A 17,889-nucleotide genomic window follows, 5' to 3' on the forward strand; every position below is an offset into this window, starting at 1 on the left:
CCCAAGCCGAAACCAAGGTGAACACTCTCGTGAACACCTGGGGAGCGGTCGACGATCCAAAGCATAGAGCCTTGAACTGGTAGATCGTCCCCCTCAAGACGAAGTGGAGGTACTTGCGGGAAGACCTGTGGATGGGTATTTGGAAATATGATATTGTCATGTTACAATAAAGTTTTATACATACTTACCTGACAGATATATACTTAGCTATAGACTCCGTCGTCTCCGACAGAATTTCAAATTTCGCGGCACACGCTACAGGTAGGTCAGGTGATCTACCGCCCTGCCCTGGGTGGCAGGACTAGGAACCATCCCCGTTTTCTAATCAGAATTCTTCTCTTCCACCTGTCTCCTGCGGGGAGGCTGGGTGGGCCATTAATCGTATATATCTGTCAGGTAAGTATGTATAAAACTTTATTGTAACATGACAATATCATTTTTATACATTCAACTTCCCTGCCAGATATATACTTAGCTGATTAGCACCCATTGGTGGTGGGTAAGAGACAGCTAACAACTGAAATAGACAGGTAAACAACATATGTTGTAGGTATTAATAAACCTTGGTTCCTACCTTATTAGGCTGAAGACTTCGCGGCTACTGCCTTGGAGTCTGCTTAGCCTCAAGAGCCTCAGCGAGATATTGATCTATGGCTAAGAGTTCTTGTGGGTCTGCCAATGGGGTCTTATCCACTTACTCGGCAGAGCCTAAAGGCCTTTGTCATTGGGTGCTATTCCACTAACATGACAATACACCTTGTTCAAGGAGCACAAAACCGATCCCGATCACCTGATCCTAACATCCATGTTAGTTCTAAGATTGTAAGGAGTTATCCCCGAACTCCTTACAAACAACCAAAAACTCGAAACATAATTACACTTTCATTAACAAAATATACAAAAAAAATTTTGTACTCCCCTACTAGTCATACAGTACCCTTGATCCCCTACCCAGCCAATGGACACTCTGCTCCCGTGCGACAGTAGTGAGCTTGCTAATAGAAAACCAAGCACATATCTGACAAGAGGGTTTATGTACGATAAAAACACAAAATTAAGGATCAGTCTTTGCTCCAAGACCCAGTACTGTATCTGCTGATACAAAAGGACCTAGCGAGAAGCACTTCTCATAGGTCACTCTCACATCCTTCAGATAATGAGATGCAAACACTGAATTGCACCTCCAATATGTAGTCTCAATGATATTCTTTAGAGACATATTCTTTTGGAACGCCAAGGACGTTGCTACTGCCCTCACTTCATGAGTCTTGACCTTTAGAAGACCGAAGGATTCCTCCGAGCAGTTCTTGTGAGCGTCCGTAATAACGCTTCTCACAAAGAAAAGGTGCGCAGTTCTTGGACATGAGTCTTTTGGGGTTCTTCACCGCACACCAAAGACCTTGTTGACAAGCTCCCATCTGTCCTCTTCCTCTCTAAATAGTATTTAAGAGCTCTCACTGGACAGAGAGATCTCTCTATCTCTCTGCCTACCAGGTTAGATAGGCCTTTTACCTCAAAACTTCTGGGCCAAGGTTTTGACGGGTTTTCGTTCTTTGCCAGAAACATTGTCTGGAAAGAACAGATGGCAGCATCTCCTTTGAACCCCACCGTGGAATCCAGAGCGTGTAATTCGCTCGTCCTCTTGGCTGTAGCGAGAGCCACCAGGAACAAGCATTTCCTAGTGACGTCGCGGAAGGACGCCAGATGTAAAGGCTCGAATTTATCCGATGAAATGGAATTTCAGGACCACGTCTAGATTCCAACTAGGTGTTCTAGGAGTAGCTGCTTTCGAAGTCTCAAAAGATCTAATTAGATCGTGTAGATCTTTGTCGTTAGCAATGTCCAGGCCTCGATTCCTGAATACTGAAGACAGCATGCTTCTGTATCCTTTTATTGTCGAGACAGATAGGTGTGATTCCTCTCTCAGAAAGAGGAGGAAATCGGCAATATTCACTATAGAGGTACTGGAGGAGGACAGCTTCTGACCCTTACACCACCTCCTAAAGACTTCCCACTTTGACTGGTATCTCTTCTCGTCGAAGCTCTGCGGGCTCTAGCGATAGAGCCCGCAGCCTTGCGAGAAAAGCCTCTCGCTCTGACAAGTCTTTCGATAGTCGAAAGGCAGTCAGAGCGAGACCTGGGAGGTTGTGATGAAACCTCTCGAAGTGGGGTTGTCTGAGTAGATCGTGTCTGTTTGGAAGCGATCTGGGGAAGTCCACTATCCACTCCAGTACCTCCGTGAACCATTCCTGGGCTGGCCAAAATGGGGCTATGAGTGTCAACTTCGTGCTCTTCGAAGCTACGAACTTCCTGAGCACTTCCCCCAGGATTTGAACGGGGAAAAGGCGTATGCGTCCACACCCGACCAATCCATGAGAAACGCGTCTATTGCGAAGGCTCTCGGATCTTCCACTAGAGAGCAAAAGATCTCTATTCTTTTGGAGAGGAACGTCGCAAACAGGTCTATGTGAGGTCTCCCCCACAGGGACCAAAGACTTCGACACACTTCTTCGTGTAGAGTCCATTCTGTGGGAAGGACCTGATTTCTCCTGCTCAGTCTGTCCGCTCTCACATTCTTGATCCCTTGAACAAACCTTGTGAGGAGAGATATGCCTCTTTCTTCCGTCCAGGTTAACAGGTTTCTTGTCAACTGATAGAGGAGAAAGAGTGCGTGCCTCCTTGCTTGCGTATGTAAGCCAGAGCCGTGGTGTTGTCCGAGTTTATCTGTATCACACCCCGTCTCTGACTATCTCTTCGAAGAACTTTAAGGCTAGGTGTATGGCCACAAGTTCCTTGCAATTGATGTGCCAGGACACCTGTTCCTTTGTCCAGGTGCCTGACACCTCCCTTGTCCTAGCGTTGCTCCCCCATCCCGACTCCGAAGCGTCGGTAAATAACACTTGGTCTGGGTTCTGCAGAGCAAGCGATACGCCTTCGTTCTTTTGAAGTGGAGGGATCCACCACTACAGATGATCTTTTACATCTTGTGGAAGTTGGAAGATGTCCGAGAGTTGACCCGTCTTCCAACTCCACACCTCTTTGAGGAAAAACTGAAGAGGGCGAAGGTGAAGTCTCCCTAGCGAGAAGAACTTTTCCAATGAGGACAGGGTCCCTAAAAGGCTCAGGTAATCCCTCGCTGAGCTGTTTCTTTCTCTCTAAGAAGCTCGAGATTCTCGACAAACCTCGAGCGATTCTTTCTCGCGAAGGATATACCCGAAAACCCCGAGAATCCATCTGAATCCCCAGATAGACCAAGTTCTGGCTGGGGATCAGTTGTGACTTCTCGAGGTTGACGAGCAACCCTAGCGAATCTATCATGTTCCTTGTTACTTCTAAGTCCTCCAAGCACTGAATCTTCGACTTGGCCCTGATCAGCCAGTCGTCCAAGTAGAGGGAGATGTTTATCCCCTCTAGGTGAAGCCATCTTGCTACATTCGCCATCAGGTTGGTGAATACTTGTGGGGCTGTAGACAGACCGAAGCACAGAGCCCTGAACTGAAAGATCTTGTCTCCTATTACAAAGCGAAGATATTTCTTTGACAAATGGTGAATGGGAACGTGGAAATATGCGTCTTGCAGGTCCAGAGAGACCATCCAATCTCCTGGACGAAGAGCCGACATTACAGAGGCGGACGTTTCCATGCGAAACTTCTTTTTTCTGTACGAAGCGATTCAGAGCGCTTACGTCCAGAACTGGCCTCCACCCCCCCGATGCCTTTGGTACTAGAAAAAGGCGATTGTAAAATCCCGGGGAGTGTGGATCCTGCACAAGTTCGATGGCCTCTTTTTCCCACATTTGCTCCACCATTTGAAGGAGAGTCTTTCTCATTAACGGGTCTCTGTACCTCGCTGACAGTTCCCGAGGCGTAGATGTTAGGGGCGGGCTGTCGTCGAAGGGGATTACATATCCCTTCTTCAGGACCGACACTGACCAAGGGTCGGCTCCCCTTTTTGCCCATACTCCTGCAAAGTTCAGGAGTCTGGCGCCCACACTGGTGCTTGGAGGAGCAACAAGTCACTTTGATTTTTCTTGAAGGGGTCTAAATGAAGACCTTCCTCTCTTTTCAGAGCTCTTCTTTCTGGCAGGGGGACGAGCCGCTGCACCTCCACGAAAGGGCTGCTGAGGAGGACGAGATTCCTTCTTAACCGTCGACCTACAGGGCGTCCTTTCTTGGACGTTTGCGTTAGTAGGTCTTGTGTCGCCTTCTCAGTTAGCGAGCGAGATATATCCTTCACTAACTGAATGGAAACAGATGATCTGATAGAGGAGCGAACAGTAAGGCAGTCCTCTGGCTCGGAGAAACCCCTTTCGATAATAGGGATCCATAAACTGATCTCTTTTTCAGGAGACCAGCACCAAAAAGGGAAGCCACTTCACCCGAACCGTCCTGTACTGCCTTGTCCATGCAGGACAGGACGCTATGGAGAATTTCTGGGTTTTTCAGAAACTCCGGATCCTTAGATTTGTTGGCCAGAACTCCGAGTGACCAATCCAGAAAATTGAACACCTCTAAAGTGACAAAAAGTCCCTTTAGAAAGTGGTTCAACTCTGAAGTGCTCCACGTCGCTCTGACCGATCCTAAGGAGTGACGTCTAGAGGCCTCCACTAAATTGGAAAAGTCGGCATCTGCAGAGGCAGGTAGAGAGACCCATAGTCTCTCCTGTCCCATACCAAATACCTCTCTTCCCGTGCAATCTGGAAGGAGGCATGCAGAATACCGTCTTTCCTAACTCCTTCTTCTTGTCCATCCAAGAATCTAAAGAATGGAGTGCCTTCTTCATAGATATCGCAGGCTTCATTTTTAAAAAGGCCGACGATTTTGCCGTAGCTGAGCTCGAAAAGAGCGAACGAGGAGAAGGAGGAGCCGCCGGACTAAGAGAATCTCCAAACTCTTGAAGTAGTAATGAGGCTAAGACTTTATAACTAGAAAGTCCCTCATTAGCAGGAGGTTCGTCATCAGACAACTCGTCTAACCCTCGATCAGACGAAGGAGAAAGTTCACGTTTGGAGGGAGAGTCCTTCCAAGACCTCCTATGTTCTGAAGGAGAGGAGCTCCTATTTGGAGAAGAGTCATAACCTCCAGGAACGAGTCCCCGACTCTTGCCTCCTGGCTCTTGACTCTTGCCTCCTGACTCCTGCCTCCTGACTCCTGACTCCTGCCTCCTGACTCCGGACTCCTGCCTCCTGGCTCCTGCCTCTTGGCTCCTGCTCCTGCCTTTGGCTCCTGCCTCTTGCCTCCTGCTCTTGCCTCCTGGCTCCTGCCTCTTGCCTGGATGCCTCTACACTCCTGGCTCTGGGCTCCTGCCTCCTGGTTGACTCCTCACTCCTGGCTCTTGGCTCCTGCCTCCTGGGTGACTCCTCACTCCTGGCCGGTGCCAGACGTCTGATCGTTTCATCCAGGTTCGTTACGGAAACCTCACCTCGAGTAGGAGTATCGATCCCCTGGAGGCAGATACCTCCAATGACGTCTGGAGGATCTTTTAATAGGAAGGGAAGTGTCTTTCCTTCTAGGAGGCTCCTTTGACAGGGACTCCTACAAACGACAAATCTGTTCCTGCATCGCCATCATGAACCTCTTTGTAGCCTCCTCTTTATCCTCTTCGGGAGGAGGGGAAGGAGGAGGGGAGGAGTCCATAGCCTCCACCTCCTGCCTCCTTCTCACTCTAGTTGAAAGAATGGCTCTTCTTGCCTTCTTCACTCCCGATGGAGACTCCTCAGGGAAGTTTTCAGGGCTCGAGTCAATATTCGGAGCCTTCCAACTCCTCTTGAGAGGCCGAGATCGATCTGAATCTCTCCAATCACGTCTCAGTGATGAAGATCCCGACGACGAGAAACACTCACGTAGGACGCTTTTACAATAGCGGTCCTTGGCAGTCTGGGGTGTCACAGAAACCGCCGAAGGGAACCACCCTGATCGGTGGGGATTCTCCACAACCTCCATTTCGGCCGTTTTCGACATTTCCGTTCCCTCCTATGGGCATGTGAGCTTGGAAGAGGTCTAGACCTAGGAGCGTTGCTGAGCCGACCAGATGGCCCCCTCCACTACACTGGGGACACTCATATCACCTGTTCCACTGGAAAACTCACTAGCCTTACCTTGTATGGCAGCCATTTTGTTTTCCATCAACTTGAAGGCTGCTTTTAGATCCGCAAGTTCTTTTGCTGGATCTACAGGTTCTGCAATAGGAGAAGGGGCTGCAATGGAAGGAGAAGTAGCAATACTTACCCTTGGGGAAGATCCCAAGCTTGGAATTAGTTCAGATCTAGAACTACTTAAACTTCTATGAGAAGCCTTCCTCACTCTTTCTCTTTCTAACTTTTTTAAATAATTAGTTAGATTCTTCCATTCGTTCTCACTCAAGTTCTCACATTCCTTACAAGTATTAGTAAAAGAACATTCATACTCCCTGCACCTCTTGCATACCGTGTGAGGGTCTACCGAAGCTTTCGGCAACCTCACCTTACAGCCTACATTCACACAACGTCTCACAACCATACCAGAGTCAGACATTATTAAAGAAAATTCCAAAACCAAGTCCACAAAACAGTCCACAAAAGCGTATGCCAATCCAACAATCCAGATACGTCACCAAAAGTCGGTCAAGAAGATCAATTGCCGGTGAAAAAAGAAAAACCAATCGAGAGGAACCAACAACAATGTTGATGGTCCGGGCGACAGAAGAATTCTGATTAGAAAACGGGGATGGTTCCTAGTCCTGCCACCCAGGGCAGGGCGGTAGATCACCTGACCTACCTGTAGCGTGTGCCGCGAAATTTGAAATTCTGTCGGAGACGACGGAGTCTATAGCTAAGTATATATCTGGCAGGGAAGTTGAATGTATAAAAATGCACCCTTCAGATCTACCGTAAGCATAAAGTCATTCTCCCTGATAGAAGCCAGCACTGAGAGTGCTGTTTCCATCTTGAACTGAGTCTGGCGAAACGAATCGGTTCAGGGGAGAGAGGTCTATGACCAGTCTCCATCCCCCCCGAAGCCTTCTCTATGCAAAAGATTCGACTGTAAAAGCCCGGAGACCCATCCAACATGACTTCTATAGTGCCCTTCTGCAACATTGCTTGCACTTCCTGCAGTAATGTTTGATGCCTCTCTGATCCAACTAAGTAGGATCAAAGCCGGACCGGATGGTTGGTAAGGGGTGGCGGAGACTCTAGGGGAGTAGATAGCCCTCCCTAAGGACATCCACTACCCAGGTCACCGCTCCGTATCACTGCCAAGTTGCCCAGTGGCTCGATAGGCACTCCCCCACCAGTGGCAGCAGCTAGAGGGGAACGCCGGCCCTAGCGTTTCCCTTTGGACTTCTTCTTCCCCTTCCTTCCTCGTCCTGAGTGGAAATCGTTACGAAAAGGACGGGAAGTCTCGGACTTGGAGGTGGAAGAAGAAGGCTGGGATGTCCCCCTGGCTCCCTTCGAAGTAGAAGTCTTTTTGGGAGCCGAGGAAGTGCTAGCCTGACTCGTAGGTCAGGTCGCAGCAGGATGCGAAGGCGCAGAGGCTTTCACTACTGCCTGGTGGACAAGCCGGTCCTTATCCTCGTCCCGACGCTTGTCCACTGCAGCATCTACTTGCTCTCTATTGAAGAGAGAAGCAGATCCCAGCAACGGTCCATTACGTAAGGCAAAGACCAACTCGGAGCAGAGACCTGGATACTCGGGAGAGGGTGGTGTCGCACCTCTTACGTACCAGGCTCGCCCACAGGTTTGCAGTTTGGTGGGCCAGGTAGGTAACTGCCCTACCCCCAGACTGGCACAGTCTCCCAAAGCCGATGGTGATGGCCCCAGAAGAAGCCGCGACTTTGGACACTGTGAAAGACCACAGGTCCAACCAGGAGACTGCTTGGAAAGCTGCAATGGCGGTGGTTTCCAACGTCACTGCCTCCTGCTGCGAGAGAGAGATGTTCTCTGCAGTCAGGTGTTGGAGACATACCCGAACAGAGGCAAACCAGGTCCGGGTCAACCTGCTTGGTCAGTAGAGGCCTGTCTGTCGGTGCGAAGAAGCGCCTCTGGCGAGGTAGAGGAGGGGGGAGCAACCGGTCCGAACGGCTGGACTGAAGAGAATTCTCCTGTCCTGAGACAAGATCATTCACTTGACCCAGTACTCCATTAGCCAAAGATGACCAAGGGAGTCCCGTCGAAGCCTTGGGCTTCTTCTTGGGACCCCAAAAGGATTCGAGACGGGAGGGACAATCTCCCAAAGATGTCGCGGCTGCTTCCCCCGAGATCATTGTGCTGACGGATCAGCGCAACGATCTCTGCGAGCATCCTCTGCATCTCGGGGGTGTCCGAGTCCCTTGGTAAAGGCCCAAGTCCTTCAAGGGATCAGTCTTCCTGATCTGCTCCTCCATCAGGAGGAACCAAACCAGACCTCTTAGATGCATACTCAATGACTTTGGCGTACGATCGTTGGGGTTCTAGGACTCCGGGAACGTAGGCCACCGGCGCCGAATCCCATGGAGAAAATTCTACAGGGTTCCTACCATTCACCTCGCCCCTCCCAGCGTATCCCGAGAAAGTAGAAGGAATGGGAGAGATGGATCAGACGCCATCACTCCTCCTAGCAGCGGTACTGCCAGGTGGGGTGAGCCACGCCCCTGCACCAACCCACTGTGATGACAAGGACGTATGTCTAGGAAACCGCGATCGTTCCAACAATGCGGACTCCCGAGGAGAATGCGACTGTTCTCTCTGCTCTGCAGCAGTGCTGGTGGGAGCCACGGTCTTCTTGTGATCAGCAGACCCGGTCCCCCACCTGCTGAGAACGTGCATCCCCCCCACGACACGTCACAGTGCTCTTCGAGGCCGAAGCCCCTGATGAAGAGGACTGAACAGGGGACATCTTCGTCTCCCCCATTGCTCCTTCCGACGTGGGAGGTGCAACGGTCTTGGCTCCTGACGAAGAGCCAGTCTTGGTCTTCGTAGGAGGGTTCAGGCCGTGGCTCGATCCCTTCTCTCGTTTCGTGCCACCACCAGTGGATGTGGTACCCCCTTTGAGAGGCAGCACACTCGGAGTTACTCGCGAAAGACACCCTGACATGGCTCCGGTTCCTCCGTCAGCGCCATCAGAACTCAGAGTTGGAGTGCGAACCGTGGTTCGTTCTCCAACGGCCGCCAAGGCTCTGGCCTCGGAAGGCAGACCCTCGGTTCTCTTTCCCGAAGGAGAGGGAGAGCCGACAAGAGAGCCAACTGCCTTCCTCCCAGAGGAGGAGAGCAGAACCTTAGAAATTTCAGCACAAGGCTTCTTGGGGGGGAAGAGGCGACCTTCTCCTTCTTAGGTCGAGCAACCTTCGGAGGAGAAGGGGAGGAGGAGGCAGACGAAGATGAAGGGAAAGATGAGGACGAAGATGACTCCGAAGAGGAAGATGATGACACCTTTCTTCCTCTCTTCCTATGCAACTTCTTTGAGACCTTCTCCAAGAACAAAACAAGGGCACTCCAGGGAACATCAGCGGCAGGTCCAGAGTGGGGCTCAGGATCAGGAACAGCAGCCGGTCCGGGAACAACAGCAGGTCCAGCAGGTGAGGCGGGGTTCAGGAAGTGGTCCAGAGAAAACTATGAGTGGACAGGTCCCATCCTCGGCAGGGCCGGCAAAGCCCTAACCTCTGGCGACACCAGGGATGGCAGGAACCCAGGGGGCAGCATCATATAGGGAGTAAAGGAAGGCAGTTGATGCCCGCCACTCGTGGAAGCCGAGATGTTCGTCGGGTGGTGGGACCAGACCAGGTGCGGGGGAGCCAAGTAGCAGGGCTGGGACATGGTAGAGATTAGTAGGGGTGGAGACAGAGTGGGTGGCAGCGCTGGTCGGGGTATGGATCAGATGAGCGAGCAGCGCTGGCACCAAGGGGGACCCCGAGGCCCAGGGAGACCCAGGCCTGGTCTAACCTGGGCATAATACCTGCAGGGGGAACAGTCGGGTTAAGGGTGGGGTTGATCCCTGATCTGAAAAAGGACCTTCGGGGCAGGAAGAGATCCCCTTAAGAGCATCCCTTGAAGTTGCCGCAAAAGCTCCCCCCTCGCCCCCGACTCGTCAGAAGGGCAAGGGGAGAGAAGCTTCCCCCATAAGGATAGAAGCGAACGTAGGTCGGTCATGTGGGGGCAAGAACGAGGCAGAAGGATCCCTAACAGGAGTGGAAGGGGGCGAAACAATCCCCACCAGGGCTTTAGGTCTCCTTACATAGCGCCTCCTGCAAGCGAACTTCTCCTGCTAAGCAGCAGACCACAAGGAACACTCCACACAAGTAATAACTCCATCACAATCCACTCCCTGGCACAAAGCACATATCAAATGGGGGTCCACTTCGGCCAGGGAGCGAAACCTATTACAACTCTTACCGTCTACTCCCAGGCAATGCCTAACAGGAGCAGACAGCAACAGGGGCTGCAAATCAAGGGACTGCTGAGAATCCATGATACTCAAGCAAACCGTCAAAAGCAGCAAAGAATAAAAAGAGAACAAACAAGAAATTTCCCACCGGCAAACAGCGAAGTTCAGCTAAGACAGTCGGGCAGAGAGCGCAGAGGTACGTCCTCACTCGACGACGGCTGAAAGCAAATTAAACACTCAACCCCAGTCTTGGCATAACCAACAACCGGACGGTTAGTTAACTACTGCACTGCCTTGTTAAAAGCTCAGCGGCCACGTCCAGGCTCCACCTTAAGTAATTCCTATTGTAAAGGACCAATGGTTAGTATACCGCGTAGGAACAAATGTCCCCAAGGTGGGGGGAGAGAAGAGTAGCTGATGACTTTTCCTGGACTGAAAACATTATGTTAGCATAAATTTATATTTACTTTTGTTTTTTCCCTCTTCTTGTATGCTTGATACTGTACTTGAAATGTAAGGCATTCAACTACATTTGGATCCAAGGCTGATGGGTAGGAGGATTATGATTACTTGGAGTGCAACCTAACTTTACTTTTTTGTTCATAGTGGAGCAACTCTATTATATATGTACAGCCAACTGTATACTGATTCTGGTGTTGAGTTGTCCTCTCTCATCCTCAGGAACCAATTTGGGTGCATGCTTTTTGCTAAAGTGAAATCATTAATCAAGCAATTAAGGCTAACTTGGGAAAATCAGATCACTAGATCACTTAAGGCAAAACTGTATTTTCTTCCAAAAACATGAGGTTGTTTAGGATAAAAATATCATAATGGGCAAAATTTCCTATAAGATCTTAGATCAAATAAAGTAAAACATACTGTAGTTTAAAAAAGCAAAAATTACTGGTGTTAAGTACATGAGCATGATAAGTGGTACTTATAAGAATGTCTACCTTTCTTTTTGGTCCCAATAGGCAATAGCAAAAGTACTATTTTTATTTCTAATTTTTTACTGGTCATAGCCCACACTCACTAATCTATTCATAAATGAAATTACTATACAGACACTATGATTCTCCATGATGAAAGGATAAAAAAGAATTAACAAAGGATAAACAACCACCCTTTCATATATAAATTGAACCAGTAACAGAAATACCAATAGAGACACAAGGAAAACATACTTCTACGAGAGCCTCAAAACTTTTGTCTAGGAAACAATACCTAATTGTGTTGTCCCAAGAATACAAGCAAACAAAAATATATTACCATATATTGCATTCCAATGTTTTCTGCATTGACTGCATGACGGCATTCATCTGGTTTAGGCGGTCCTCCATCTTGACTTTCCACCATTCCTCTCACAATAATGTATCTACAAGAGAAAAATATGAATTAAATTAGAACAACTTCCATGAAAACTTCTATTTAATAGAGTAACTGATACATACTCCCAAACCTGAGTTCAGCTCTTGTCTATCGACATTAATGGATAAATTTTCTTTAGAGCAACTAAAATAGCTTTGCATATAAAACCTAATATACTATTTATGAACAAGCAAAACCATGAATATAAATGTGCATACTATAAATATGAAAAAAAATGCAAAAATAATTTTTGATGAGTTATATATACTATACACTATATGAAAGCTAATACATACTGTATAAATGGTCTTCCACCTTACATCTGATGGTAGAGAACCTACACGTCATAATTCAGGGACTTTTTTTTTTTTTATAAAAATTCAATATGAATACACATCAAAAACACTATATGAGAGGGATGAAAATGAATATGACAACAAATTATTATTCTTAAAAATAACCACTTCAAGTACATTTTCTGTTTACAAGTACTTTGTTATAGTGAAATTCAATCAGTAACTAATATAATTTAAGATATATTAAGCTACTAACAGTTAACTTATAATACTTTTGATATACATCACCAGATGGGGTTATGATAGCTCACCAACAGATGGCAGTGTAGTCAAGTCAACCTATCTTTCATTTAGTCTCCTTGGAGATATCAAAGAGGAGGAGGAAAAGATATAGGTGTAAAAACAGAAAATGCAAATAATTCTGGACTTTTGTTGCTTGTGAAAGGTACACACTTATTGTAGTTACAATCAAATTACCTAGTCCATGTGTGTTACATAACCTTTTCAACAAGGAAGGTGGGGCTGAAACTAGTTGCTGCCTTGAAATGGTAACAACAGCTACTTCTCTTACTTCTAAGTGTAACTGCCTGACTACAGTCAGGAGCTCCTTAGACACATTCAAGAAAAAAATATGAACTATTCACCTGGCCAGGTATCCCTTTGATAGTGCCTTTGTGGTAAGGAAGGCATCTTGCTCGTTCCTTGCATCAAGCAAATGACACCTTCCTTCGAGAGTTGACTACTCAAGCACTTACATTGTATAACTTTTATATTTCATGACTTTATTTCCATTAGGCTTTCAATAGTTATCTTATGATGGTTGATTAAATAATCACAGCGAATGTTTTCCCTTATCATTTTGTCAGTGCTGTGAGGACCTTCTTGTTGCCATTCAATCTTCATTAATAAACTTGATCATAACCCTAAAATTACCATTGTTCACTGTTACCAACAACTTCATTAGGAGTGGTGTTTCTTTTGTAGTATGTTGAGGTGTTGTGTATTTCACTTTCATTATTCATTACATTTTAACTTTATTCTTCCATTCAGTATAGGGTATCCTTACCTTTACAATTACTGTAATCCTCATTTTCAGTATGTCAACTGGGCATGAAGTTAAATTACCCTGTTTCACATCATGTAAATTTTGTTGGTTTTCTGAAATTGTGGACTTATTGCGCTCTAATAAGTGTCTTGTGAATAGTGTATACCAATGGATTATTCATTCTTCTTGTGAGGTTTTCAGTGATTCCATATCAGTGCAAAACCACAAGTTTATAACAATTCGAATTTTTCTTGTGTACAAACCACAGTCCTTTAGGTATGAGTATTGCCTGACATGAGCTGGAATCAGTCGCTGAAACTCGGCAACATGGTAGGTAACTGGTGGTATATGGTGTCACAAAGCACTTTATCCTTCAGCATCAGGAACTATGCAGTTGAGTGAGGTGTGAAAATAAAAGAAAAAAATAAATTACCCATGTCAGAGGGTACCTGGTATCTGGGTCACCTGTAAATTGATGGGTTCATGTAACGGCTTAACCATTGTTCAGAGGGACCTGGTTCGGGCACCTGTAAATTGATGGGTTCATGTAACAGCTTAACCATTCACGCCCAATTGTTAAAAAGGGAGAGCAGAAGAAATGTGTCACCTCCAAATCAGATGCTAGAGTGCACTCTATTGACAACATGGACTCAACAGTGGCAGTGGTTGTTAACCTGATCCAAGATGCCACAAGCAAGTAGCTAACACGGCAATCAAAAAGACAGGTCTAAAGATGACATGGTCTCAACAAAGGGACTGAGGTTACCTCCTGAGGTCATTAAACATAATGAGCCAAACAATCTCTCTGTTCCTACTCTGCCTGGAGGAGTTCTGAAGATACAACTTTGGGTCCTAACAGATAGCCTACCCAAGAGCAAAAGTTGTTATCCCCCATAAGTGAGGCTAATACAGCAGTACTATATCTTGGTGCGCACTGTCAGACTGGACATGAACAATCAGACTAGATATATAGTGCTGAATAATGATTGGAAGAAAGACTGATGCAATCTAGGCTTGAGCCTATATTCTCTCTATCTTTGAGCTAAAATGACTCCTCCTAATATGAGCCACTCTGATGTGCCAACTCACATGCATCTTCCCTGGCATGGTAATGTATGAGAGAGGTATGGCTTATGACGATCATTTGTCATAACTGCTAATGGTTCATGTGTCTGCCCTGCAGGGGTAATGCACATCCCTGCCTGCTATTGAGTCTTATTCTATTATTGCAAGCTGCGAAAAAGACAAATTTTGTCTGTTTACAGTGATTAATCTTAACTTTAAGCCTTGTTAAGAGCCAAAAACTATTTTGTGTATTTTCTACAGTTATCGGTGACTATGTTAAGTTCAGCAGTTATCAGCTTTTACAGCAACCCATAGTACTACAAATCAAAGATAATTTTGGTTATAATCAGAATAACCAACTTCTTTGATACACATGTCACCTGGCCTATAAGTTGCCATTTGCCTATTTTAGGCTAATGAAGCCGACTGAGAAAACTTAAACTTTGGCCCTCTCCACAAAATCAGCAGAAAAACCACTGTTCAATAACGCATTGTTAATTATAGAAGTTCTAGGAATTTACACACTTATCTCAAAAAGGATTCTATTTAGGTATAATCTGATCACCCAGTCCTATTTTATGATGTAGGTACTAGCTATAGATACATGTACAAATTTTAAAAACTGTGTTCTCTTCTAACAATACACAGTTCCAACTCCTAGCAGTTTGTTGCCTTAATACCTATCTTTTCAACGCTGACAACCAAACAAAACCTGACTTCCACACTGACTGCTCTTATGATAGGCTTAGCCAGTTTAACTTTCTAAGCTCTGAAGATGCATCAAGTTACAAGAATCCACCTTAAACTCGAGAACAACCGCCGGGCTGTCGAGCCTAATCAATCCTGAAAGCAACCCTTTTACAACTGTGTTTATCAGTGGACACCTTTAATTCAGAACTTTCATTTCTCATATTCTATTACCCACAGCTGTCAGCATTCGACTACAGTTTGGTCAATGAGTTGAGTTGAATGTAGAATTTAGGTTGAAGACCAAGCACTGGGACCTATGAGGTCATTCAGTGCTGAAATGGATATTAACAGTAAAAGGTCTGAAAAGTGTAACAGGAGGAAAATCTCTCAGTTGCACTACTTTGAATCAAGTGTTAGGAGAGGGTGGAAAGTAAGATGAAGAAAGAGAATATGAAGGGGATACAGTAAAAGGAACAAAAGAACTTTAAGTAATGCCTACAGTGCACCGCATGTGGCAGTTTGGTCAACGCTCCTGGTCTTGGCTAGACTTGTTATGCCTATCGTACCATACAGTTGCCAAAATTCATTGTTGTTATAAGCTTGACTAAATTGGCCTACAGGCCCATTCTAGGAGTAGAAATCCTACCTACCTATAGCCTTCATTTGTGACTTGGGAGAAAAAAACTTACTTCAAGAGGGAAGTAGGTAGTAGTCTTGAGGTGCTGCTTCAACGGATGCTTGGTCTTGACTAATGTCTTGGGTTACAGGAAGTGTTAAAGTACTTTTTCAGGAAGGGGGTCGTGCTACGGTTTAGGCTGGCCATTCGGTATTCTACCCTTGAACATAAGATGGGATTAGGCTAACCTATGGATAGGATTATCCAGGCCTAAAGTTGTAGGATGGCAATCCAATCCATAGGCTTTGGCCTTGTTTAGCCTAGAATGTATTATAAGCTGACTGACTAAACCGTACGGGCCTTAAGTTAGGTTGGGAAGGTAAGGTCTGCTTTGACCCGTTTTTACGATCGGATTTCTCACGTCCAGCCATGTCTCCCTAACTCTGCATCCGCTTCACATCATCCGAATATTAAACAAACTCATTAAGGGTTAATGTGAAAGAAACACAGAGCCACACAGCCGAGGCCGAGCGGCAACATCAATCGGACATCAACAGCTACCACAGAACTTCCTGCTGCCGACATGTCACCTGGTGGCAGGACATGAACCCCCGAGACGTGTTTGGTTCAGCTTACCTGAATAACTGCAAGCCCTGAGGAATCCTCTCAACGACAGTCAAAGCCGTGTTTCTTATTCACTTCGCACAGCCTGGTTATGTGCAGCCACAGCCGAGGAGAAATAATAATAATTGCTTCCCGCCAAAAATTTCATAATCTCCGCTGCAACGAAGATGGTCAACAATCACGATCAGCTGATACAATACGCAGCCGTATTAAGGACACAGCTCATACATCTCACATTTTTCATGTTCCCCGCCCTCACCGGTAATTTGTTTACTGTATCTCGACCATTCAACATGAAAAGCAATCGGCTTAACTGTAAATCATTGAAAATAATTGGCCGTAAAATACGCCGGAGCATTCAATGTTTGTAACCCTTGGCGATATACCACTGAGCAGAATTATCTGTTGCAAGTGTTGTATTGCTCCTCAGTTTTGTTGCAAAATTGCGAACTCTGCAACATTTAAATAGCTCATAATCATCATATGACATTCATTTCTAATTTAGAATAAATTTAAAGCATTTATCGACGTGTGTTTGAATTTCATTTTATAATAAACGCCGATATTTGTGAACTCGGCAACGCTTAAATGGCCCCTAGTCATCACACACCATTCCATTTAAACACAAAATAAATTTAAATAATTCATCAACATGTGTTTGAATCCTATTTATAATAAACGATGACATTCCCAAGGCGGCCGTGCGTCAGTACTCGACTACGACGTCCTCGTTCATCTGAGTAGAATAAAAGGGCGTTTTGTTTACCTCGTGCAAATTACATAACACTGCCCCGCCTTACGATTTTGTTCCATAAAATTATGAGTCATTTAGCGAGCCCTTCAAATAAGATGATGAAGGATGAGATTATTGCTAAGCCACAAGTTGAAGTAATTAGGTGGTTACAGCAGTCTTTTTTGCTTCGCTGCCATTGTCGTGGATGACGTGTTTAGAGTAATAAACCACAATGATTATTTCTTTCCCGAGATACAAAAATTCTGAAATGAGATAAGACCGCAAAATATTGTATAAGATTGAGTACGAATACTTCAGTTTACTTACGAAATCTGGTCACCATTTATATTAAGATTTCCTACCACTACCGAGCGACTTTGGTGCACTCATGACACGTCCTTGAGTGTTGCATTAGTATTCATGGGGGATTTTTTTAATTAACATTGCCACATCCGAAGAGGTTTCTCTTTACTTATTTTGAACATAGTCGCTGCTATATTCATAACAGCAGACTCAGGGTAGCATCTCTTAAATATATACATATATACAGACACACACACACACATATGTATGTTTATATATATATATATATCATATATATATATAATATATATTATATATATATATATATATATATATGGGGATACAATCCACAATGAAGTAAATTCCTCTTGTAGTTTAAATATATATTACTTGTATAAGGATTAAAGCTTATGCCCATCAACTGTGGTCTTGTTCACTAAAGTGAACAAGAACCTATACAAGTAATATATATTTTAAACTACAAGAGGAATTTTCTTCATTGTGGATTGTATCCCCATTTACAGAGGGTACGACATAGTACCTGGCTTCCTGCTATATTGATAGGGAGGGGGGTATATTATAATATATATTATATTATATATATTATATATATATATATATATTAATAATATATATATAAAAATATATGTGGTGGTGTGTTTGTGTTAATATATTATATATATATTATAATTATATATATATATATAATTATATATATTTATTAAGATGTTGTGTGTGTGTGTGTATATATTATATTAATATAATATATAGATATAATATATAATATATATATATAATATATTTATATATTA

The 17,889-nt window shown here is 45.1% G+C and overlaps 1 protein-coding gene across 3 annotated transcripts in view; it reads right to left on the minus strand.

Moving 5' to 3' along the window:
• The window catches only part of LOC135207354 (breast cancer type 1 susceptibility protein homolog), a 62,257-nt gene extending 45,838 nt beyond the window's left edge, over positions 1-16,419 (minus strand). For all 3 annotated transcript variants that reach the window (XM_064239082.1, XM_064239081.1, XM_064239083.1), the window contains exons 1-2: positions 16,054-16,419; positions 11,607-11,712 (exon numbers count right to left, since the gene is read on the minus strand). In XM_064239082.1, the coding sequence (XP_064095152.1) occupies positions 11,607-11,677 (71 nt within the window). In that variant the 5' untranslated portion in view covers positions 11,678-11,712; positions 16,054-16,419. The remainder of the gene's footprint in view (positions 1-11,606; positions 11,713-16,053) is intronic.
• Positions 16,420-17,889: the final 1,470 nt, after the last annotated feature.

The sequence above is a fragment of the Macrobrachium nipponense genome, chromosome 32, assembly GCF_015104395.2.
Source record: "Macrobrachium nipponense isolate FS-2020 chromosome 32, ASM1510439v2, whole genome shotgun sequence".
Lineage (NCBI taxonomy): Eukaryota > Metazoa > Arthropoda > Malacostraca > Decapoda > Palaemonidae > Macrobrachium > Macrobrachium nipponense.